The sequence below is a fragment of the Meles meles genome, chromosome 3 (genome assembly GCF_922984935.1).
Source record: "Meles meles chromosome 3, mMelMel3.1 paternal haplotype, whole genome shotgun sequence".
NCBI lineage: Eukaryota > Metazoa > Chordata > Mammalia > Carnivora > Mustelidae > Meles > Meles meles.
In genome coordinates this window covers 64829092-64855476 of record NC_060068.1, presented here as the reverse complement: position 1 = coordinate 64855476, position 26385 = coordinate 64829092, and the positions used below count along the sequence as shown (strand labels likewise).

Below are 26385 nucleotides of genomic sequence, written 5' to 3'. Positions count from 1 at the left end.
GATCTTGTTGCCTTTGACAACAATTGGTCTCGGAATGGGCATGTCAATCAGTTCTGATCTGTGGGAGATGAAGAGTAATATGTAAGAAGTTCTGGGAAGTTTCTTCATCCTTCTGAAGAGATAGCCTCTGGCAGCCTGACTCCTATTAGATAAGAACATGGGAGAATGTAATCTAAATTATTACTAGCAGCCAATTTTTGACCATGAGGGGAAGCATCCTCAAGATGAAACCAACCCTATAGATAGCAAAATGTAGACACACAATGTGAATCCTTGCAAAGATACTTAGCCAGCCCTGAAACCTGTCTTAGCACTGGACCACAGTACCATGCTGTGAGGTAATAAAACATCCATATTATTTACATTACTTTGAGTTGGTTTTCTATTACTTGATGCCAAAAGCATCCTGTGGGATCTACATATCTGAACAGTTTAACTGTTAATAGAATGAAAGCCATTCTTGACTAGATTAGTAGAAGTATCTGAATTTTCTTTTTTCCTATGGAAATAAGTGAATAAAGTATAAAATATGATATACTTTATCCATAGTCTTATTTTATTGCAGTAATTTGATGGCATTCAGATTCAGTTGCTGAAATATTGGAGGGCAGCAATAGTATATCAAGTAAAAGCAGATACTCTATAACTTACATTTATTTTAGAATACATTGTTTTATGCATTCTGGATTAGGCAGCTGGGAGTTCATAACTACATTCCAAATAAGGAAGGCATTTTGTGATAACTTCTGAGAAGAAAATAGTTAACTTCATGGTAATGTCTTTCTTTTCTTTTACCACTTCGGCATATAGCATATCACATTCCTCATTAGATGGATTCTGAGGTATCCTCTGAGAGTTGCCGTGTAAGATGACGGAGTTAAAAATAACAAGCAATTGGGGGTGCCTGGGTGGCTCAGTGGGTTAGAGCCTCTGCCTTCGGCTCGGGTCATGATCCCGGGGTCCTGGGATCGAGCCCCACGTCGGGCTCTCTGCTCTGCAGAGAGCCTGCTTCCTCCTCTCTCTCCCTGCCTGCCTCTCTGACTACTTGTGATCTCTGTCTGTCAAATAAATAATTGTAATTTTAAAAACAAACAAGCAATTGTTTAAAAAAAGTTTTGTTTAACCTGCTTATACTTTTTTTTTTTTTCTAAGAGAGCTCCTGAGTAACAGAATTAGGAATCTATTTAGTTCAGGTTTATAGGTATTTATTGAAGACTTTTGATGTACCAGGCACAATTCTGTGCAGTAGGCAAAATGAGTAAGACCACATGTCAGGCTTCAAGGTGCTTACTATTTCGTGGTGAAAACAGAACACAGAAACTTAATTTAGTGTGTATTGTGCATTGGCAAATTCAAATGTAAGGTACAGGAATGTAGAGGAACAAATCACTAATGTATCTCAATTGTTTGGCTCAAGGAAGGCCTTGCCCCCCAAAAAAGGAGGGTACTTTGGAATACTTAAAACTTCTTTTGACTGTCTGCCTAAGAAAGAAAATAAAAATTGAACTGCAGAAAAGTCTTAAGTACAGTAGGAATGATAGAAGAAAACATTCATTTTTTAAATGGCAGATCAACTGATTTGTGACCCAGATTTATAATTGATTAGTTTTTTGAGCACAGTCTCTATCCTGAGACTGAATTTCTTCCTTTGTACATAGAAGCTAATACTATCTTACTTTGGTTGTTGTGACAACTATTACAACTGTTACTGTGGACTAATATTTATTGAGTGATTACTATGTGCCAGACTCTCTCCGCTAAGCATTATGCACCCTTAATCTCCGTCTACTTATCTTTCTTTTCTTTCCTTTCCATCCCACCCTTCTGTCCTTCTTTCTTTGCTCACCCAACATGAGGCTTGAACTCACACCCCAAGTTCAGGACTTGCATGCTCTCCCGATGGAGCCAGCCAGGCACTCTTATATACCCCCTTAACCTTACTTTAATAACATCATATTCCTGTGTCTATGTATTATAGCCTCATTTTATAGTTGGCAGAATGAAGTACAATCAGCTTCAAGTATTTGCCCATGCTCCTGCAACTGACATGTGCCAGACCAAAAATTTAAGGTTAAGGACTGAGTAAAATTTAAGACTTCTCTCCTCAAATGCCCTTTCCTATACACATTTGGTTATTAGTAGGTAACCTTGGATTTGTAGGGGTATTATTAGGTAACCTTGATATTCACCTGGTCTCTTTCTGGGTAGTTAAAAATACCTAATGCTGTTGACAGTGCCATAACTAGTAGTAAATCATAAGATCTTCAGAATCAGGGTATGGATACTAGCTAAGAACCATGTATAGCACTCTTTGATTACCTCTCTGATTTTGTATTCGGTGTCATGAATTGTGTGGTGAATGCCATGGCTGAATCAAGGAATAAGATCCAGGGACCAGAGTCTCTCTATACCTAGTGTAAAACAATAAACCCCATCAAATATCTGAATCAGGAGCCAGGCCGACTGTCATTGCCACCCTATGCTACTCTACTCCTAGATAGTAGAATAATTTACTGAATAAGTAGGCTTTGTTCATCTATTTGGAACACAAAATTATACTATATAAGAGAGACTAGATATGGCCTTTTTTCCGTAGGTCATATAGGAGACAAACACTTAACACAATGCCTAGTATATAGTTGGCACCAAAGAAATATTTGTAAAATGAAGAATAAGAGGGGTGCCTGGGCGGCTCAGTTGCTTAAGCATCTGCCAGCGTCCTGGGATCTAGCCCCACCTTGGGCTCCCTACTCAGGAGGGAGCCTGCTTCTCCCTCTGTCCCTACCCTGCTCATATGTTTGCTCGCTCGTGTTCTCGCTTTCTCTCTCTTTGAAATAAAAAAAAAATTACAAAATTTTTTTAAAAGAAATATGGAATAAGCAATGAATATTTGTAGATAAAGAAAATGCTTCCTATATATTTCATTAAAGTATTCAATTAGAGTATTAGTGATTTGGAGAAAAATACATATTGATCATTTAACTCTATAAAAAATATATTCTAAAAAGCTTCCAAATGTCCTCATTTGTCAGGTTATGGTTTTTAATTAGTTAATTTATGTAAGGTACTTGCTTTGTACATTTTATTTCACAGGTCAATATCTAACATCTTGAAATGGATACATAAGTAAATACATCTAAGATTAGAAAACAGTATGTTCTTGCCTAGTTAATGATAATGGAATGTTCTTTTGCTTTTCTGGAACATACTAGATTACTGGAATCTACGTGGGATTAATTCATTCAGTATTTTAGACTTTTCTTGATGCTCTGGGCTGTAAGGATATATCCTCCCATTGTCAACCAGTTTTAAATTTAAAGCCAGAAAGTCACTTTTATCCCACTTCAAGTAGTCCTTAACAATAATTATGGTTTGTACATTCAGAGTAATTCTTTCTTTGATGCCTGGAATAGGAAGGAGGAAAGTTCTTCATTTTTCTTAGTTTTCAGTTTTACTTTCTTGAATAAAAAAAAAGTCAGTCAAGTACTATCAGGAATTGTTCTTTGATTGGAGGATTGCAGCCTGCTAAAAGACCCTCACATCTACATAGGAATCCCAGTACAGGTGAAAGGGAACTAAAGATGACACCATAGGCCTTACACATTTCAGTTTATATCATAACTGTTCCCTAAGAGGACAGTGATTTTCTCATTTCTTTGTAAAGATAATGGATCTCTGAATACCATTCCTTAAGTGCATTGTAGTATATGTCATGAACTCAGTTTTACTTCCATCTCTTTATTTTGCTAAACTTTAGAATTCTCTATATAAGTACATATGCAAATGTCTTAAACATCATTGGTAGGTGGTTTATGAATTCAGTTTGTTTTTCTTGGCAAGAAAAATTTAAATATTTGAGATAGAGTTAGGCAAAAATAATTTTTTATTGCTATTCAAGTAAAATAAGAGCTGGGAATTCTTCTATTAGGCCTCTTTTCCTCTGTGTTTGTAGTAGACTTGCAGTTGAGAAGTCTTACTGGTAAAAACCTGAAAAATAATCAGAAGTAATCTAATCTGAAACATATTTTTATCTATATTGTACCTTTAACTTTGACTGGAACTAGGTAAAATATTTCTGTTCATGATTATTCATGAAAAGCCTTGATTGTTACTAGGCCAACAAAGCATTATATTTTTTGAAGATACACAGAAATCACTTTGTTATTCAGGACCTTCGTTTTGAATTATTTTCCTTGAAAGAATTTACTACCATTTAATAACTTTATTTAGGAGGAGGAATTTTACCTTCTTTTGCAGTTAGATAATGTTGGATAATGTAAAGTACATGGTGTTGATATTATACTTAATTGATTGTCTGAACCATTTATATATACATACAGAAAGAAATTCAGAATGATGAAGATTCCCAGATCCATTCTGTTTGGAATAAACACAGCAATCAGGAAAAAAACAAAGATTTCTGGAAAGATAAAGGATTTCTTAAAATGAAAGGTGCCTTAAAAGAGACCACGTGTAGGACCCAGGTAAAACTTTATGGGCAAAAAAAAAAAAAAAAAAAAAGTACATTTCTGGTTCTTACATCATTATTTTGGGGGCGCATATGGTAGAAATTAAACAAATTTTGAAATCAGAGCTAGTATTTGAACCCAGCTCTGTGTTTTTATTATCTGTTATTTGAGCTTGTTCAAGATATTGCCGTATGTCCCAGGTTTTGAGACTTTTATTGAAATAACACATATATGCATATAAGAACACACAGTTCCTAATGTGTAGTGCATTTTCAACACATGAGAATTACTTATAATTCCCCTGAATGTTTAACATAAATGTATTTCTTATAGAAGATTCTTCTCTTTCAGCAATTATGTATATTCATGATTCATGATCTAAAGTCTAGTATTTTGCTGCATATTGAACAAATTTTTTTAAATGATACAAATGAATTATATTTTGATTTAATAAGGAAAACAAACAGGAAGGACTTTGAACTTGAACCAATGAAAAGTAGATTAAGAAAGCATATATGTGGCTCTCGTATAAAACTTTTCAAATAGCGGCAACCAAAAAAAGGCATTATTATTATTACTTCTACCCTAGAATAGCTAATTTTTAATTATGCTCAGTTTCACACTGTGCTTTATGAAACAGACTATTTGATTTACCAGATCATTGGCCTGTTACTATTATTTAGTCTAAACTAAATATTTTTTTTAAGATTTATTTATTTGACAGACAAAGATCACAAGTAGGCAGAGTGGCAGGCAGAGAGAGGAGGAAGCTCCCTGCTGAGCAGAGACCCCCCCCCCCCCATGCGGGGCTCAATCCCAGGACCCTGGGACCATGACCTGAGCCGAAGTCAGAGGCTTTAACCCCCTGAGCCACCCAGGTGCCCCAAACTAAATTTTTTTAAAGATTTATTTATTTGAGAGTGAAAGAGAGCACGTGAGGTGGGGAAGGGCAGAGGGGAAGGAAAAGGGAAACTGGCAGATTTCCCGCAGGCGCACAGTGACTCTGAGATCACAACCTGAACTGACCTGAGCCGAAACCAAGAGTCACAGCTGAGAGTCAGACATTTAACAGACTGAGCCACCCAGCTTAATAAGAGGCTTTTTGAGCTAATCTGTCTGAGAAAAATGCATCATAAGCCACAGTATAAAAATTTTGACTTTCGGGGCGCCTGGGTGGCTTAGTGGATTGAGCCACTGCCTTCGGCTCAGGTCATGATCTCAGGGTCCTGGGATCGAGCCCCGTGTCGGGCTCTCTGCTCCGCAGGGAGCCTGCTTCCTCCTCTCTCTGCCCACCTCTCTGCCTACTTGTGATCTCTCTCTCTGTCAAATAAATAAAATAAAAAATTAAAAAAAAAAAAAATTTTGACTTTCATAAAGGAATGTAAAATGATGGGAGTTACTAAAACAGTTTTTTTTTAACATGGAAAAAAGAATCAAATGGAGATTACGCAAAAGATACGGGAATTATGAAAATACATCAATTTATATTGTATAACACTAAAATTCAGGTATAAATTTCTATTTTTAAAAATCATTTTCTTTGTACAAAAAACCAGACTCCTAATCATAGAGAGCTGATGGTCACCTGAGGGACGGTAGGGGGGATGGATGAGGTAGGTGACGGGGATTAAGAGTACACTTACCATGATGAACACTGAGTAATGTATGGAATTGTTGAATAACTATATTGTATGTCCATAACTAATATAATAATGTATATGATATATAATGCATATATAACTTTGCATAATGAATAAACAATATGGTTTTAATGCTCCTTAACCTTATTAAAATTTTATGTTCTATAAAAAGATTTTTTTTAGAGCTTTTATTTATTTATTAGAGAGTGAGAGTGAGCATGAGAGGGGAGAAGGTCAGAAGGAGAATTAGACTCCCCATGGAGCTGGGAGCCCAATGCAGGACTCGATCCCAGGACTCCAGGATCATGACCTGAGCCAAAGGCAGTTGCTCAACCAACTGAGCCACCCAGATGCCCCTATAAAAAGATTTTTTGAGATGTTTTTATCTGATATGTCTAATAATGGCAAGATTCTATTTGACCTACAGTCTAAAACTATTTTTAGAAATATTTGGAAAAATAGGAGCACCTGCATGGCTCAGTTGGTTGAGCATCTGCCTTTGGCTCAGGTCATGATCTCGAGATCCTGGGATCGAGCCCCCCCCATTGGGCTCTCTGCTCAGTGGGGAGTCTGCCTCTCTCCCTTTGGTCTCTCTCTCTCTCACTCGCTCTCAAGTAAATTAATGAAAATCTTCAAAAATTTTGGAAAATTTTGGAAAAATAAAATAACGATAATCAAATCATGTTTTTGACTAATCGTGTGACATATGGGGGGGGTAGTAGAGATTCCAAGAAAGATTAATAAAAGTACCTACATGAAATGTATATGTGAACACAATATAAACCTTCCTGAACAAAAATCTACATTTCTTTGCTTCATTTTAGTGTAGCTAAGATGTAATACAATTTCAAGGCTCTTTACTATAGTTAATCTTGTATATATGTTTTAGAAAGCCTACCTTCCTGAATGGGTTTTTCTGTTGTGGCGTGCATTGGTTGTGTTAAGGCTATGTTTCATCCACAGTCTAATTGAAGTTTCCTTCCATACATGTAGAAAGAAATGAAAAATCATGATGCAGATGTTAATGTTAGTTCTCTTTTGACTGAACATCACAAAAAAGAAAAATTCCAAGATTCCAGTAGAGATTTGAAACTTGTTAAAATGAGAGATACCTTAAGAAGGCACACATGCAGAAGTCAGGTAAGACCTTCCAAATGAAAAATGATTTATATTTTTCAGCCCTTTTCTAAATCTGTCAAATGTAATGATATTCATAACATTGTTCCTTCTGAATTACATTTACAGAAATGTTTATAAGGCATTTGTGTACAATTTTAAAAAGTATAAAAGAGTGTTATGTATGCACCAGCTAGGTTAAGAAATAGAGCATTACTAGTTTAAGAGCCTACTCTGTGTCATCTCCAAACTATATCCTCTCTTTATCTCTCTTCCCATGGGTGACCTCTATCTTGGCATTTTTGTTGTTTTCTTGTTTTTCATTATAGTTTTGCTGGTAATGTACTTATCTCTAGCAATATATTGTTTAGTTTTGCCTCTTAACGAACTTTTTGTAGTTGATGATATTCATAATCATGCTTTTTTATTTACTGGCATATATAATCTTTAATCCATTTATTTGCAACTATATCTTTAACCATTTTACTTACTGATATAAGTAAATTTGGGTTTCATTTTCTTGGTTTGTGTTTGCTTGCTTGGTTTTTGCAGTTATGAATAGTTGTGCCATGAACAATGTGAACATTCTCTTTCAGGACTCTTCGTGCACATATACAAGAGTTTGTCTAACTTAGGATGTATTCCTTAGGGTGGATTTGCTAGGTTGTAATAGGTAATGCCCAGCTGTGTTCCAAAATGTTTCACTAATTTATACCAACTTTAACAATGGATGAGGTTTCCTTTTTTATAAAACTATTATTTTTTTAACGTTGTATACTTGTGTTGTAAGTCATATTCTTGAAGTTTTTTTGGATTTTGTAACATCTGTCATTCATGTTGAGATTTAACGGTGGTCTGAATACTTGTAGAAGGAAATAAAGAAAAGAGATGAAGATATTCAAAGGAGTTACAGTTTGAGGAAAAAACGCAAGAAAGAAAAAGAAAGAGATTCCAGGAAAGACATTGAACATAATAAACTTAAAAGTACCTCAAGAAAGCACATATATAGAGATCAGGTAAAACTTTCTAAGCTAAGCTAAACAGTTAATATTCTTTGGCTTCCATAATATAATCTAGACATAAAATCTTACTTTATAATTGCTTACTGTGTCAAATATAACCTGCACACCTTGAAAAAATGGTTTTCAGTTGATCTGGTATATTCATAACTAATGTTGTAATTAACTCTAGTTTATAAAGACAGTATTTTTTACATGCATACACAAGGAAATTTGAATTAATAATCAGGATATTCAAATATATTATGATTTGCCTGAATGTCACAAAAATGAAAAAGAAATAAAGGTTCTGAAAAAAGAGGCTAAAATTCCTAAAATAAAAATCCCTTAGGACTACATGTGTATGAAAGTTTGGGTAATGCATTCTAATCTAAATTTTAGTTTTTGTCTTGTTCTTCCTGGTATAATACAGATCATTTTTAATAAGATAGTGCTTGTCTTTTGAATGGGATCCTTCTTGAGTTAATTATTCTAGAGTATAACTTGATTTTTTCTAAACCGCAGCATGTTTATATGCATATATCCAGAAGGATCTTCAGAAAAATGATAAATAAATAATGAATCATGTTATGTGTGACCATGGCAACAATGGGGTTGAGGAAAGGAAAGTTTGGGATTGAAAGGAAAATTACCCTAGGTAAAACTTTCCAAATTAAAATATTTCCTTTTTTTTTAAACTTTTTATTTCCTTGTATAATTTTTATAAAGTATGATTATAAGGATCTTTGTTGAAGTTAATGCTGCATGAATGTGTTCTTCTTGTATTCTGTTATTTTGATACTTAACATTTGTGGTGATATTGTCTTTAGTACACTGTCTAAAATACTTCTACATATATGCAGAAAGAAATGAAGAGTTCTGTTTTTGCTGATCGTGCCAAAGAATCAAAACCCAAGGATGTCAGAACAGATGTGGATATTGCTGAAATAAAAAATGAGTTAAGGAAGCACATATATAGAGCTCAGGTAGAACTTGGCATACTGAAATTTTCTATAGTTTCCTATCCTTCTCTAGTAGAACCAAAATATAATAATAATAGTAATGACTCATTATGATGTTTAATGTGTCTTAAAATTTTCTCAATTTATTAATTTGTTATGAACAGAAATGTGTTTGTACATTTAATAAATAAGCTGAATTCTCTGCTGTTTATAGCTCAGTGAAGCTACAGATAAATTAGGTGTTTATAGACTGCTGTATCTTTTTTTAAAGATTTTATTTATTTATTCGACAGACAGAGATCACAAGTAGGCAGAGAAAGAGAGAGGAGGAAGCAGCCTCCCTGCAGGGCAGAGAGCCCGATGCAGGACTCGATCCCAGGACCCTGAGATCATCACCTGAGCCGAAGGCAGAAGCTTAACCCACTGAGCCACCCAGGCGCCCAACAATGATGGCTAATTTTTTTTTAAAGTTTTTATTTATTTGTCAAAAAGAGAGCACAAGCCGGGGGAGCAGAGGGAAAGGGAGAAGTAGCCTCCTGCTGAGTGAGGAGCCCCATGTGGGATTCAATCCTAGGACCCTGGAATCATGACCTGAGTGGACGCAGACACTTAACTGACTGAACCATCCAGGGGCTCTAGACTGCTGTATCTTGGTGTTAAAATGCTTGCTAGCTTGGGGCGCCTGGACGGCTCAGTCGGTTAAGCATCCAGCTCTTGATTTCGGCTCATGGTTGTGAGATCAATCCAAGAGAGAGATTTTTTTTCTCCCTCTACTTCTCCCTCTGTCCCTTACCCTCTCTCCCTCCCTCTTGCTTTCTTTCTCTCTCTGTCTCTTCAAAAAAAAAATTAATAAAACTAAAAAGCAAAATAAAATGCTTGCTAGCCAGATAATTGACATTGGGGCCCTTTTATGATGTCCTGGGTCAGCCTAGGTCTTATGCAGCCCTTTAGGGTTGGGGGTGGGCGAGACTTTCTCAGTGATCTTGCCCTGCCCGCAGTGGTAGGGAATTGCTAATGATCCGGGACCATGATTTTTTCTTTCCCTTTTCCAGGGGTAAAGATTTTGTTTTCCGTTCCCTTACCCAGAGGGTTGTGGGTATTTCCTTCTACATCCTAAGTGGAAGCCAGAGCTTTATTGTTGTTCTAATTTGTATTTTTTTTTCCATTTAAATTTTTTATTTATTTCTTATTTTTTCTATAAACATATAATGTATTTTTATCCCCAGGGGTACAGGTCTGTAAATCGCCAGGTTTACACACTTCACAGTACTCACCATGCACATACCCTCCCCAATGTCCATAACCTCCCCCCACCAACCCCACCTCCCCCCAGCAACCCCCAGTTTGTTTTGTGAAATTAAGAGTCACTTATGGTTTGTCTCCCTCCCAATCCCATCTTGTTTCATTTATTTTTCTCCTATCCCCGTAACCCCCCATGTTGCATCTCCACGTCCTCATATCAGGGAGATCATATGATAGTTGTCTTTCTCCGATTGACTTATTTCACTAAGCATGATACCCTCTAGTTCCACCCAAGTTGTCGCAAATGACAAGATTTCATTTCTTTTGATGGCTGCATAGTATTCCATTGTGTATATATACCACATCTTCTTTATCCATTCATCTGTTGATGGACATCTATGTTCTTTCCATAGTTTGGCTATTGTAGACATTGCTGCTATGAACATTCGGGTGCACGTGCCCCTTCGGACCACTATGTTTGTATCTTTAGGGTAAATACCCAGTAGTGCAGTTGCTGGGTCATAGGGTAGTTCTATTTTCAACATTTTGAGGAACCTCCATGCTGTTTTCCAGAGTGGTTGCACCAGCTTGCATTCCCACCAACAAGTGTAAGAGGGTTGCCCATTCTCCGCATCCTCGCCAGCATCTGTCATTTCCTGACTTGTTAATTTTAGCCATTCTGACTGGTGTGAGGTGATATCTCATTGTGGTTTTGATTTGTATTTCCCTGATGCCGAGTGATGTGGAACACTTTTTCATGTGTCTGTTGGCCATCTGGATGTCTTCTTTGCAGAAATGTCTGTTCATGTCCTCTGCCCATTTCTTGATTGGATTGTTTGTTCTTTGGGTGTTGAGTTTGCTAAGTTCCTTATAGATTTTGGATACTAGCCCTTTATCTGATATGTCGTTTGCAAATATGTTCTCCCATTCTGTCAGTTGTCTTTTGGTTTTGTTAACTGTTTCCTTTGCTGTGCAAAAGCTTTTGATCTTGATGAAATCCCAATAGTTCATTTTTGCCCTTGCTTCCCTTGCCTTTGCCGATGTTCCTAGGAAGATGTTGCTGCGGCTGAGGTCGAAGAGATTGCTGCCTGCGTTCTCCTGAAGGATTTTGATGGATTCCTTTCTCACATTGAGGTCCTTCATCCATTTTGAGTCTATTTTCACGTGTGGTGTAAGGAAGTGGTCCAATTTCATTTTTGTGCATGTGGCTGTCCAGTTATCCCAGCACCATTTATTGAAGAGGCTGTCGTTTTTCCATTGGACATTCTTTCCTGCTTTGTTGAAGATTAGTTGATCATAGAGTTGAGGGTCGATTTCTGGGCTCTCTATTCTGTTCCATTGATCTATGTGTCTGTTTTTGTGCCAGTACCATGCTGTCTCGATGATGACGGCTTTGTAATAGAGCTTGAAGTCCGGAATTGTGATGCCACCAACTTTGGCTTTCTTTTTCAATATTCCTTTGGCTATTCAAGGTCTTTTCTGGTTCCATATAAAATTTAGGATTATTTGTTCCATTTCTTTGAAAAAAATGGATGGGATTTTGATAGGAATTGCATTAAATGTGTAGATTGCTTTAGGTAGCATAGACATTTTCACAATATTTATTCTTCCAATCCAGGAGCATGGAATATTTTTCCATTTCTTTGTGTCTTCCTCAGTTTCTTTCATGAGTACTTTATAGTTTTCTGCATATAGATTCTTAGCCTCTTTGGTTAGGTTTATTCCTAGGTATCTTATAGTTTTGGGTGCAGTTGTAAATGGGATTGACTCCTTAATTTCTCTTTCTTCTGTCTTGCTATTGGTGTACAGAAATGCAACTGATTTCTGTGCATTGACTTTATATCCTGACACTTTACTGAATTCCTGTACAAGTTCTAGCAGTTTTGGAGTGGAGTCTTTTGTGTTTTCCACATATAGTATCATATCATCTGCGAAGAGTGATAGTTTGACTTCTTCTTTACCAATTTGGATGCCTTTAATTTCTTTTTGTTGTCTGATTGCTGAGGCTAGGACTTCTAGTACTCTGTTGAATAGCAGTGGTGATAATGGACATCCCTGCCATGTTCCTGACCTTAACGGAAAAGCTTTCAGTTTTTCTCCATTGAGAATGATATTTGCCGTGGGTTTTTCATAGATGGCTTTGATAATATTGAGGTATGTGACCTCTATTCCTACACTTTGAAGAGTTTTGATCAGGAAGGGATGCTGTACTTTGTCAAATGCTTTTTCAGCATCTATTGAGAGTATCATATGGTTCTTGTTCTTTCTTTTATTAATGTGTTGTATCACATTGATTGATTTGCGGATGTTGAACCAACCTTGCAGCCCTGGAATAAATCCCACTTGGTCGTGGTGAATAATCCTTTCAATGTACTGTTGAATCCTATTGGCTAGTATTTTGGTGAGAATTTTTGTATCTGTGTTCATCAAGGATATTGGTCTGTAGTTCTCTTTTATGGTGGGATCCTTGTCTGGTTTTGGGATCAAGGTGATGCTGGCCTCATAAAATGAGTTTGGAAGTTTTCCTTCCATTTCTATTTTTTGGAACAGTTTCGGGAGAATAGGAATTAGTTCTTCTTTAAATGTTTGGTAGAATTCCCCTGGGAAGCCATCTGGCCCTGGGCTTTTGTTTGTCTGGAGATTTTTGATGACTGTTTCAATCTCCTTACTGGTTAAGGGGCCGGTTCAGGTTTTCTATTTCTTCCTGGTTCTGTTGTGGTAGTTTATATGTCTCTAGGAATGCATCCATTTCTTCCAGATTGTCAAATTTGTTGGCGTAGAGTTGCTCATAGTATGTTCTTAAAATTGTCTGTATTTTTTTTGGTTTTAGTTGTGATTTCTCCTCTTTCATTCATGATTTTATTTATTTGGGTCCTTTCTCTTTTCTTTTTGATGAGTCTGGCCAGGGATTTATCAATCTTATTGATTCCTTCAAAGATCCAGCTCCTAGTTTCATTGATTTTTTTTTTCTATTGGTTTTTTGGTTTCTATTTCATTGATTTCTGCTCTGATCTTTATGATTTTGCTTCTCCTGCTGGGTTTAGGGTTTCTTTGTTATTCTTTCTCCAGCTCCTTTACGTGTAGGGTTAGGTTGTGTACTTGAGACCTTTCTTGTTTCTTGAGAAAGGCTTGTACCGCTATATATTTTCCTCTCAGGACTGCCTTTGGTGTCCCACAGATTTTGAACCATTGTGTTTTCATTATCATTTGTTTCCATGAATTTTTTCAATTCTTCTTTAATTTCCTGGTTGACCCATTCATTCTTTAGAAGGATGCTATTTAGTCTCCATGTATTTGGGTTCTTTCCAGCTTTCCTCTTGTGATTGAGTTCTAGCTTCAGAACATTGTGGTCTGAAAATATGCAGGGAATGATCCTAATCTTTTGATACCGGTTGAGACCTCATTTAGGACCCAGGTTGTGATCCATTCTGGAGAATGTTCCATGTGCACTAGAGAAGAATGTGTATTCTGTTGCTTTGGGATGAAATGTTCTGAATATATCTGTGATGTCCATTAGGTCCAGTGTGTCATTTAAGGCCTTTATTTCCTTGTTGATCTTTTGCTTGGACGATCTGTCCATTTCACTGAGGGGAATGTCAAAGTCCCCTACTATTATTATATTATTATTGATGTGTTTCTTTGATTTTGTTATTAATTGGTTTATATAGTTGGCTGCTCCCACGTTAGGGGCATAAATATTTAAAATTGTTAGATCTTCTTGTTGGACAGACTCTTTGAGTATGATATAGTGTCCTTCCTCATCTCCTATTATAGTGTTTGGCTTAAAATCTAATTGATCTGATATAAAGATTGCCACCCCAGCTTTCTTCTGATGTCCATTAGCATGGTAAATTGTTTTCCACCCCCTCACTTTAAATCTGGAGGTGTCTTCGGGTCTAAAATAAGTTTCTTGTAGGCAACATATTGATAGGTTTTGTTTTTTTATCCATTCTGATACCCTGTGTCTTTTGATTGGGGCATTTAGAATTTAAAATTCAGGGTAACTATTGAGAGATATGAATTTAGTGCCATTTTATTGCCTGTAAGGTGACTGTTACTGTATATTGTCTCTGTACCTTTCTGATCTACTACTATTAGGCTCTCTCTTTGCTTAGAGGACCCCTTTCAATATTTCCTGTAGAGCTGGTTTGGTGTTTGCAAATTCTTTCAGTTTTTGTTTGTCCTGGAAGCTTTTTTTCTCTCTTTCTATTTTCAATGATAGCCTTGCTGGATACAGTATTCTTGGCTGCATGTTTTTCTCGTTTAGTGCTCTGAATATATCATGCCAGCTCTTTCTGGCCTGCCAGGTCTCTGTGGATAAGTCTGCTGCCAATCTAATATTTTTACCATTGTATGTTACAGACTTCTTATCCCGGGCTGCTTTCAGGATTTTCTCTTTGTCACTAAGACTTGTAAATTTTACTATTAGGTGATGGGGTGTGGACCTGTTCTTGTTGACTTTGAAGGGGGTTCTCTGCACCTCCTGGATTTTGATGCTTGTTCCCTTTGCCATATTAGGGAAATTCTCTCCATTAATTCTCTCCAGTAGACCTTCTGCTCCCCTCTCTCTTTGTTCTTCTTCTGGAATCCCAATTATTCTAATGTTTTTTCGTTGTATGGTGTCACTTATCTCTCGAATTCTCCCCTCGTGGTCCAGTAGCTGTTTGTCCCTCTTTTGCTCAGCTTCTTTATTCTGTCATTTGGTCTTCTATATCACTAATTCTTTCTTCTGCCTCATTTATCCTAGCAGTGAGAGCCTCCATTTTTTATTGCACCTCATTAATAGCTTTTTTGATATCAACTTGGTTAGATTTTAGTTCTTTAATTTCTCCAGAAAGGGCTTTTATATCTCCAGAGAGGGTTTCTCTAATATCTTACATGCCTTTTTCGATCCCGGCTAGAACCTTCAGAATCGTCATTCTGAACTCTTGATCTGACATATTACCAATGTCTGTGTTGATTAGGTCCCCAGCCTTCGGTACTGCCTCTTGTTCTTTTGTTTGTGGTGATTTTTTTCCGCCTTGTCATTTTGTCCAGATAAGAGGATATGAAGGATCAAATAAAATACTAAAAGGGTGGCAAAGACCCTTTTAAGGCAAAGACCCTGTGCTGTAACCAAATCAGAAGAGACCCCAAATTGTGAGGGGAAGAAAGGGGATAAAAAGAGGTTCAGAAAAAAAGAAAAAAATTAAAAAAAATAAAATAAAGAAAAAATATAAAAAAGAAAGAAAAAATATGTATTTTAGATAAACTAGTCAAAAAACGTTAAAAAAGAAAAGGGTAAAAGTTTTCAAAAATTTAGCAGAAGAAGAAAAAAGAAAAAAAATTGAAAAAAAATTTGAATTAACCGCAAGACTAAAGAATCATGCGGAGATAGCCATGAGTTCCGTGCTTTGCTTTCTCCTCCTCTGGAATTCCGCTGCTGTCCTAGGTATTGAACCTGCTTTCCTTGATAGATGAACTTCGTCCTGGCTGGCTATTTTGTTGATCTTCTGGGGGAGGGGCCTGTTATAGTGACTCTCAAGGGACTTTGCTGGAGGCGGAATTGCACCACCCTTACTGGGGCCGGACTAAGTAATCCGCTCGGGTTTGCTTTTGGGAGCTTCTGTTCCCTGCATGCTTTCCTTGGAGTTCCCGAGGACGGGAATGAAAATGGCGGCCTCCCAGTCTCCGGCCCAGAGGAGCAGAGAGCCCGGGGCCCCACTCCTCAGTGCGCCCCCAGAGGACAGCACCCAATCACTCCCATATCCCCAGCCTCCAGCTGCGCTCCGAGCTCACCCAGCCCGCGACCGGTAGCCGGCTTCTCCGTTCTAACACCTGCGAGCTCTGCGACACTCATACACCCCCGAACCTTCTGTGACCCTGCGGGACCTGGGGCCACGTTGACCCTGCGTGGGCTTCACCCCGGTTTAGCCTCTGGAGCAATGTCCCTCAGTGGAACAGACTTTTAAAAGTTCTCATATTGTGCTCCATTGCTCTGCTGCTTGCCGGGAGGCAGCCCCTCCCCCCCCGTGGTCTGTCTTCCCGTCATTTTGGATTCACTTCTCCGCCAGTCCTATCTTTCAGAAAGTGGTTGATTTTCTGTTTCTAGAATTGCTGTTCTTCTTTTCGATTTCCCGTTGGATTTGTAGGTGTTTTCAATGTTTAGATAAGCTATCGAGCTGATCTCCTGCTACCTGATGTAGTCTCAGCCTGCTACTTCTCCGTCATCTTGACTCCTCCCCTCTAATTTGTATTTCTTTTGGCAGTAGTAAGTTTGAACATATTTTATACCCTCACTTGCCATTTGTATTTTTCTATCTTTGTCACCTGCTTACTTTTATTCTTTTTCAGTTTTCCATTAGTTTATTTTATATCATTGTATCTAGAACTCCTTATATAATCAGAACATTGTTTCTCTTTTTATTGGTTACAAATATTTTTCCAGTATAATCTTTTAAGTAAATACACAATTATAGGTATTTTAAAACAATAGAGGAAGATTGCACATGTTATTATATAGAAAACATGACCACATGTTTTTCTTCTGTGGACTTTTATACAAAATGTTCTCCTTGTTTATATTTCTAATTATTAAAATACTAAGGACTGTAGACCTCCTTAGGTCTTCGAAAGGAAAATGACTTTATTTTTTAAGTTAGTTTAGAAAGAGAAAATAGACAATGTTCACATTCATGAGTGTGCTATACTTGAAAATAGTGGAAGATACTAGTCTGAGTAAATGTGTATCAGTATCAGATCAATTATGGATATTAAAGTGCTCCTGAGTGTATTATGTAAGTTTGCCCAAGGTTTTATTTTTTGTACACTGAAATGTAATTTTCTACCTAAAAAGATGCTTAATTTTGGTAATATGGTTGCTGTTTTATAGGCTATCAGATACAGCTGCATTAGAATAGATAAACAACCAGTGTACAATATTGAGGTAAGGGGCTTCGAGTAGGGTGGTGATGGAGTAAAAAAAAAAAAAATAAGCTTTGTGTTTAATGTTTTTAGTTACTTTGATATAAAGGAATGTGTTGTCTGCATAACAGAGCCCCCTATCAAATTTGAAATGTACTTTCTCTAATCAGAAATGAAAAAAAATATTACAAAGCTCCAAAAAAATTATATATGGTAGTACAAACTGATAACAAGAATTAAAAACTTACCTTGTGCTCATCATGGATGAGCTATGTACCACTGTTACCACATTTTGTAACTTTTGTAATTACTACTTCTAGATGAAAGTTTCAGTATAATATTTTTAAAAGTATATTATTTCCTTTGTATCATTAGTCTTTCCTTTAAGATTTGTTTCATATAGTCTTTCAGAGTATTTTAATTATCTGCTAGTTTAATGTAGTTATTTTGGCTGTTAAAAATACTTTGACCAAAAAAAATTTATATATATATATACATATATATATATATATACTTTGTCCAAGGGGAATGTATTTCATGGAACTCTTAGAGTTTATGTAATGGGCATCCTCAGAGTGACCCTGTAGCAAATATTATACTTGATATACTAGCAAGTATATCAAGTATAATATTATACTTTTTATGTACAATAAACTGTACACTGTAGCAAATATTATACTTGATGACTTCTTAATATATTTAGTATATCTTAATGGATATAGTTTGCTTATTATATGTTTAAAAGAAAACCAAGAAATAATTTTGCCCCTAAAGAATTATGTATAATTGTAGCTCTGCCTAAGGTCTCCTCATTGTCAGTCATACTTTGCAAATGCCTTTTCAAATTTTCTTTTAGTGACAGTATTTCCCCCTTAACTATTTGGGGCAACAGAGAATAATATATAAATCAAGTAATAATGTGTATTTTTGTAGTGCCCTGTAGCTATAAAACACATTCGTATAAATAATCTTTTTGTGAACCATATAACAATCTAATGAAGTCGTGAGGACAGGAATTACCTTCATTTTACAGATGAGAAAATTTTAAATCTCCTTACTAATTTAAAATTTACTCCCAGAATTTTTTTTCTTCTTTGAGTCATAGAATCTTTATTTTTTTTTTTTTAGGTTAAAAATGCTGAATTTCCCAGAGGTATATTAAATTTAATTGAAAGTCTCATAGAAGGGCAGTTTTTTAAAGAAGCAATTGAGGAACTTTCCTCTTTACAAGCACATTATATTCCCCCTGTATGCCTTCTTCATGCTCTACTAGAGAACATTCTACAGGTAAGAGCAGTCTTAAGAGTTTATAATCTTTAAGAGAATCTTAAAATATGAACATTCTCGGGAGGTTGGGGGAACAGGTGGTGGGTAATGGGGAGGGCACGTTTTGCATGGAGCACTGGGTGTTGTGCAAAAAGAATGAATACTGTTACGCTGAAAAAATAAATAAAATGGAAAAAAATATGAACATTCTCATTTTTAATATATTTACAGTTAATTTCTCTTTTCAGTATTTTTTCCCTTATTTTAATAGGAAATGCAGTACCTACTTACAATTTCTTCTTTCTTTCTTTTTTAATTTTTTTTTTTTTTGGTGTATTTTGTATTTGGAGTTACTAGAGAACATTTACTAAAAATTCACAGTTTACTAGATAGTTGTCATAATACAACTAACCCAGCAATGAGAGACAAAATGGGACCTTAATGAGTTTATAGGAATTTGAAGTTACACAGTGGGGACTGGGAGTCACAAAAGCAAGGATCGATTGAGTGCTAAAAGATCATCTCACAGGGTTATTTGTCTTGGTGAGATCACCAGGATCTAGTCCATCGCCTTCAGGTCTTAGACGTCTGCAGCCTGATCTTGGTTGTGTCCCAGAATTCATCCAAATTCAGGAGGTAAAATTATGCTGATTATATGATAAGATTTATAAAACACAATTACCTGGTGCAGGATGTCAGAAAAAGCAGGGCAGCATTGTTAGTAATCTTCCTTGTCTTCACTGGGTGAACTGTTTTATGAATGCACTGAGGAAACGGAGTCATTCTGCAGTCCCTCGGAGACTGGTTTGGGGTGGAAGAAGTATACTCTACTAGTACTCTGGAGGAGGAGGGTACATGTTCAGGACGGTTGATGAAGAAGAAGATATAGAGGGGAGAGGAGGACTACCCCCCATTAGGGGTTCATTCTGAATAATCCCATCGTGGAACTAAGAGCCAGTACTTTTGTGAAAGCCTGTTTTCCTGTGTGTGTCCAGGTGGGAGCATGGATCTCCCCCCATAATGATTATAAGACTGGGCATCAGCTCTCTAGTGGGCCCCAGTGAGGTCAGGACCTTAGATGCCCATTTCTATTTTTAAATTATTTTCTAGGCTACTCTGATTTAATTTATTTTCTTGGAATCTCCAAGATAGTTTTCTCCTGGGAGAAATTAATCTGATTTTTTTTTCTGTGGCAGTAAAGTATCTAACGTAAAAATCTGACAACAGTAATCTAGAAAGGCATATGTACGGTGATAATTATTTTTACTCACAGTATACACAGACAATAAACATGTTCCTTAAACTGTGAAAGCTAGTAAGAACAGCTTTTCAATGGTAGATTTCTAATTGTTTTCTTTATCACAGTGCCAGTTTGAAGAAATAACAGGTGTACGCTATGTCAGACTAATGTTGGTGATAACTAGCATATTACATGAAATCTTCATACCTTTAATTCCTTTCAGGTCACATTTGAGAACTCTTAATCTCACTATAATCATGAAAGGTAAAATGGACATTTCATGTAAGTCTCAATAGCTGGGATTACCTAAATGTATAAATACATACTAAGAATGTGCCTTTCTTAGTTGTAGTATTTCACTAGCTAAATATGATAACTTCCATTGATCTCCTTTGTCTAAACACACATATCTGGCAAGAAAGTTAGGTCAGAGTTACTACAATTTTAGACTAAAGTAACTCGTCAAAGTGTACTTTTAGCTATAGTGTTTTATTTGTTTATTTTTAAATAATAGGATAACATAGATACATTCTCTGGCCGATACTTTCATATATTGTCAGCTCTTCTTCACCTGCATCCTCCTTGGGAGTCCCCAGCCATGTCACGATATTACTTAGAGCTGTTTCAGTGCCCAACTTGCATGAAAGGAGCATGGTCTCTAATAGAAGTGCTTATCAGGTAAGGAATTTGACGTGTGAGGATGTTAAATTTCATCTCCTAGTTCTGCTGTGTATGTTTTGGATATAAATGAAAGAAGTAAATTTCATTTTAGAAAATGTGTGTGTATAGTATGTGTGTTGTATTTATTTTAAAACTCGTAAAAAAGGGCCAAGTCTAGGGGCACCTGGGTGACTCAGTTAAGCGTCTGACTTCCGATTTCAGCTCAGATCATGATGTCATGGTCAAGCCCAATGTTGGGCTCCAAGCTGGATATGGAGCCTGCTTGGGATTCTCTCTCTCCCTCTACCCCCTGTTTTTGTGTTCTCTCTCTCTTTCTTTAAAAAAAAAAAGAAAAGAAAAAAGACCAAGTCTCGATTGGTCATATTTGTCATTTAGTTTTATTTACAAAAAAAAAGTTTAATGAATAAACAGGAAAGCCAAATCATTGTTTTTATTTTTTTATTGTTTTTAGTTAATGATATCTGTGCATATTAAAATCTAATTAACATTTATTGAATATGGCTATCAAATTTTGGTAATCAAAAGTGTAGACATTTGTAACTATATATATTATCTCATTTAGTGTTTTTTTGTTCCTTTTTTTCCAGCTAGAAATCAGAATTTTGAAACTATTTCCTAAATATTCATTCCATTTGTGTCTCTCTCTGCATGTCATCTTCCTACATTTTTCCTTTGTCTTGAAAATGTTTCTCTGGAAGTCCTTTGTATTGCTCTTTCTACCAAATCCACAAATTGTTTTTCTTCTCTGATAACCCCCTGTATCTGACAGAACCTGCCTTTGTCTAGAAAGTACTTTCTTTTTATCCAAGTGCTCAGTTTTAGGACTCCATAGCAGTGAGTGAAAGGATACTTGATGAGCCAGGCAAAGGCTAGACCTTCAGTTATCTCTGAGATCCACAAAGATTCATTTTCTGTCTTGGTTGTGATATATTTGACATGAGCTAATCATCTAGATAGTATGCATTTATTCATTCTTTCAGCAGTTGTTTATTGAGACTTATTGGGAGCCAGGCACTGTGCTACACCCTGGGGATAAAATGATAAATAAAAAGCAGTTCCTTTACTTTTGTAAGCAACTGAGATGTAAACACAATTCTAACACAACAGTACTAGCCCAGCATTGGGCACAGAATATGAGGATATATGGGTTATGTGGCTGACATGCTTTCTGATTTCCAAATCTGCTTCTTTACTGTCTCTTTCTTTCCTGTCATCAAGCTCTCATTGCTTCTTATGTAAACAATTGCAATACCTGCTTTATTGATCTTGATTCTGCTTTTTTCCCTTTAACTTATCTCCCAAAGTACCTCAGTATACTCTTTCCAAAGTAATGTTGTCATTTCCCAGATGAAAGTTTTCAGTTAACTTACACATCATGCGTAAAAGACATTTGAAATTCCTTAGCAAAACATGTAAGACTTTTCATGATTTGATGCTGTATGTGTCTCCATTTTCATCTTCATTTTTTTCCCAAGTGTAACCAGTGACTAAACTATGTCTCATTGCCTATTCCTTTGCTCTTATGTTTTCTCTGCCTAAATATATCTCCATTCTTACATCCTATGAATACCTGGCCAACTCCTAATTATACTTTAACTTGTAACTCATGTCACTACATAATTTTTGACCTTTTCAGTTCAGTTTGTCACTCATGTAAGCTTCTTAGTTTCTGAAAAGTACTCTTAAGTTTTTTTAAATTCAGTTATAATTAATATACAGTGTTCTTTTAGTTTCAGATACAACAATATAAGGATCAATAATTCTGTACATTACTCATTGCTCATCATGATGAATTTTGCTTTAATTCCCATCACCAATTTAAGCCATCCTCCTCTCTGGCAACCCCCAGTTTGTTCTCTGTCTTTAAGAGTTTAGTTTATTTTGTCTCTTCTTTGTGTGTATCTTTTGTTTCTTAAATTCCATATATGAGTGAAATTATGTGGTATTTGGCTTTCTCTGACTTACTTCACTTAACTTTATACCCTCTAGCTTCATCCATGTTGTTGCAAATGGCAAGATTTTATATTTTTTATGGCTTAATAATATTCCTTTGTGTATATCTACCACATCTTCTTTATTCATTCATGTCTGGATGTATACTTGGGTTGCTTCCATACTGTGGCAATTGTAAATAATGCTTTAGTAAACATACTGCATATATCTTTTCCATTTAGTGTTTTCATTTCCCTTGGGCCAATACCCAGTAGTAAAATTACTGGATCATAATTTTTAGTTTTGTTTTGTTTTGTTTTGTTTTTTGAGTTACTAATTTTTTGAGTAACCTCCATACTATTTTACACATTTGTTGCACCAGCTTGAATTACCACCAGTTTCATGGGGGTTCCTTTTTCTCCATGTCCTTGCGAAACTTGTTTCTTGTGTTTTCTGGTTTTGGGCATTCTGATAGGTGTGAGGTGATAATCTCATTGCAGTTTTGATTTGCATTTCTCTGATAATTAGTGATGTTGAGCATCTTTTTATGTGTCTCTCAGCCATCTGGATGTCTTCTTTGGAGAAATGTCTGTTCATATCTTATGCCCATTTTTAATGAATTATTTGGTTTTTTAGCTGTTGAAGTTCTTTATAATTTTGGATATTAATCTCTTATCAGATACATCATTTTCATATATTTTCTCCAATTCGGTAGGTTGTCTTTTTGTTTTGTTGATGGTTTTCTTTGCTGGACAAAAGGATTTTATTTTAGTGTAGTTCCATTAGTTTAATTTTGCTTTTTCCTTCCTTGGGAGACATAACTAGACAAATGTTACTCCAGCTGATGTCAGACATTACTGCCTGTGTTTTCTTCTAGGAATCTTATGGTTTTAGGTCTCACCTTTAGGTCTTGAGTCCATTTTGAGTTTATTTTTATTTATGATATAAGAAAATGGTCCAGTTTTATTCTTTCTCATGAAACTGTCCAGTTTTCCCAGCACCATTTGTTTAAGAGATGGTCTTTTTCTCATATATTCTTGTCTTCTTTGCCATGGATTAATTGACCATATAATTGTGGGTTTATTTCTGAGTTTTCTCTTCTGTTCCATTGATCAAAGTGCCTATTTTTGTGCTAGTAGTATACTGTTTTGATTACTGCAGCTTTGTAATACTATAGGATTGTAATACCTCCAGTTTTGGTTTATTTTTTAAGATTTTAGTCACTTATTTTAGAGAGAGACCGAGCATGCAAGCGAAGCACAGGTCAGAGGTGTAGGGAGAGAATCTCAAGCACACTGTGTATTGAGCCTGAAGCCCAGAGCAGGGCTCAGTCTCACAATCAGGAGATCATGATCTGAGCCAAAACCAAGAGTTGGACATGGGACTGACTGAGCATCCAGGCATCCTGGGATATCTCCATATTTTTATTTTTCTTAAGATTTCTTTGGCTATTTGGGGTCTTCTGTGGTTGTATATAAATTTTCGTATTTTTTGTTCTAGTTTCAGGGAAAATGCTGTTGATATTTTGATAGGGATTGCATTAAATCTGTAGATTGCTTCGAACAGCATGGACATTTTAACAAAATTAGTTCTCCCAATGCATGAGCATGGACTGTCTTTCCATTAAGAAATGGAAAGAAATGTATCTTCTTCAAGTATCTTTCATCAGTATCTTATAGTACAGATCTTTTACTTCCTTGATTCAGTTTATTCATAGGCATTTCAGTCTTTTTGGTATGTTCCTAAATGGAATTGTTTTCCTAAGTTTTCTTTCTGCTAATTCATTAATAATGTACAGAAATACAACAGGTCTTTGTATATTGAATTTGTATCCTACAACTTGACTGAATTAATTTATCACTTCTAACAGTTTTTTTTTTTTTTAAGAAACCTTTTGGTCTTTTTTTTTTTTCCCCTAGGTTTTATTTTTTATTTGACAGACAGATCACAAGTAGGCAGAGAGACGGGCAGACAGAGAGAGAGAGGAGGAGGCAGCCTCCCTGCTGAGCGGAGAGACCGATGTGGGGCTCGATCCCAGGACCCTGAGATCATGACCTGAGCCAAAAGCAGAGACTTTAACCTACTGAGCCACCCAGCTGCCCCCCTTGCCTTGTTTTTGATAATAGAAGTAAAGCGCTCACTTTTTCACCCTTAAGGATGATGTTAAGTGTGGGTTCTTCATAAATGGCCTCTATTTTATTGAGTTATGTTCCTGCTAAGCCTACTTTGTTAAGGGTTTTTTTTCATGAATGGATATTATAATTTGTGAAATGCTTTTTCTGCAGCTATTGAATGAGCATACGGTTTTATCCTTTCTCTTGTTGATGTGATGTGTCATGTTGATTGATTTGAGAATATTGAACCACTCTTGTATCCTGCAGATAAATCCAATTTGATGGTGAATTGTATTTTTAATGTACTGTTAGATTTAGTTTATTAGTATTTTGTTGAGAATTTTTACATCTATGTTCATCACTTATTGGCCTATAGTTTTTTGTGCATGTAATATTTTGTTTTGTTTTTAAGATTTTATTTACTTGAGAGACAGAGCATGAGCAGTGGGGAGAAAGCAGAGGGAGAAGGAGAAGCAGATAACCTGCTAAGTAGGGATCCGGATGCAGGGCTTAATCCCAGGGCCTGGAGATCATGACCTGCCCCCAAGGCAGAAGCTTAACCCACTGTGCCACCCAGGCGTTCTATTTGTGTGTTAATCCAGTTTTGGTATCAAGGTAGTGCTGGCCTCAGAATGAGTTTGGAAGCTTTATTCCTCTTATATTTTTTGAAATAGTTTAAGAAAAAAAAGTTTTAAATCCTCTTTAAATGTTTTGTAGAATTCACTGGAAAGTCGTCTGGTCTTGGACTTGTTTGTTGGGAGATTTTTGAATACTGGTTCAATTTCATTGCTAGTATTCATTGTGTTCATATTTCCTCTTTTTTCCTGATTCAGTTTTACATGCTTATACGTTTTAGGAATTTATCCATTTCTTTTAGGTTGTCCAATTTGTTGGCATATAATTTTTCATATTTTCTTAAAATCCTTTGTATTTCTGTGGTATAAATTGTTGTTTCTCCCCTCCTTCATTTCTGAAATTGAGTCCTCTTTCTCTCTTAAATGAAACTAGCTAAAGGTTTTTCAGTTTGTTTATCTTTTTAAAAAACCAGCTCTTGGTTTCATCAGTCTGTTCTATTGGTTTTTTTAGTCTCTATCTCATTTATTTCTCCTCTAATCTTTATTATTTCCTTTGTTCTGTTGGCGGTAGTCTTTGTTTGTTCTTCCTCTGGCTCCTTAGGTGTAAGGTTAAGCTCTTAATTTGAGATCTTTCTTTCTTCTTGAGTTACACCTATATTGCTCTAATCTTCCCTCTTAGAACATCTTTTGCTGTATCCCAGAGATTTTGGACCATTATATTTTCATTTTCATTTGTCTCCATGTATTTTTTTGTTTCCTCTTCAATTTTTTGGTTGACCCATTCATCATTTTAGTAGCATGTTGTTTAACCTCCATGTATTTTTGTTGTTTCCAGATTTCTTTTTGTGGTTGGTTTCTAGATTTGTACTGTGTGGTTGGAAAAGATACATGATACGATTTAAGTCTTTTTCAATTTGTTGAGACTTGTTTTGTAGCCTAACATGGGATCTGTTCTGCAAAATGTCTATGTACGTTTGAGAAAAAGGTGTATTTCACTGGTTTTGGATGGAATGTTCTGAATATACCTGTTAGATCCATCCGGTCCAATGTGTTATTCAGTGACACTTTTTGCTTGTTGATTTTCTGTCTGATCTATCCATTGATGTAAGTGGGGTATTACATCAACAATAGTTGATTTATATATTGAATAGTTGCTTTATATATTTGGAGACTCCTATGTTGGGTGCATAAATACTTGTTTTTAAGTGTTAAATCTTTTTCTTGGAGTATGTCCTTTATGGTTATTT

At 36.0% G+C, this 26385-nt stretch overlaps 1 protein-coding gene across 3 annotated transcripts in view; it reads left to right on the top strand.

Moving 5' to 3' along the window:
- SLF1 (SMC5-SMC6 complex localization factor 1) overlaps window positions 1-26385 on the top strand; it is an 83764-nt gene that overhangs the window by 20069 nt on the left and 37310 nt on the right. For 2 of the 3 annotated variants that reach the window (XM_045998898.1, XM_045998896.1), the window contains exons 6-12: window positions 4341-4484; window positions 7103-7249; window positions 8095-8241; window positions 9087-9209; window positions 17299-17352; window positions 18459-18617; window positions 20351-20514. In XM_045998898.1, coding sequence (XP_045854854.1) covers window positions 4341-4484; window positions 7103-7249; window positions 8095-8241; window positions 9087-9209; window positions 17299-17352; window positions 18459-18617; window positions 20351-20514 — 938 coding nt within the window. The remainder of the gene's footprint in view (window positions 1-4340; window positions 4485-7102; window positions 7250-8094; window positions 8242-9086; window positions 9210-17298; window positions 17353-18458; window positions 18618-20350; window positions 20515-26385) is intronic. The other variant, XM_045998897.1, reaches the window with a different exon arrangement.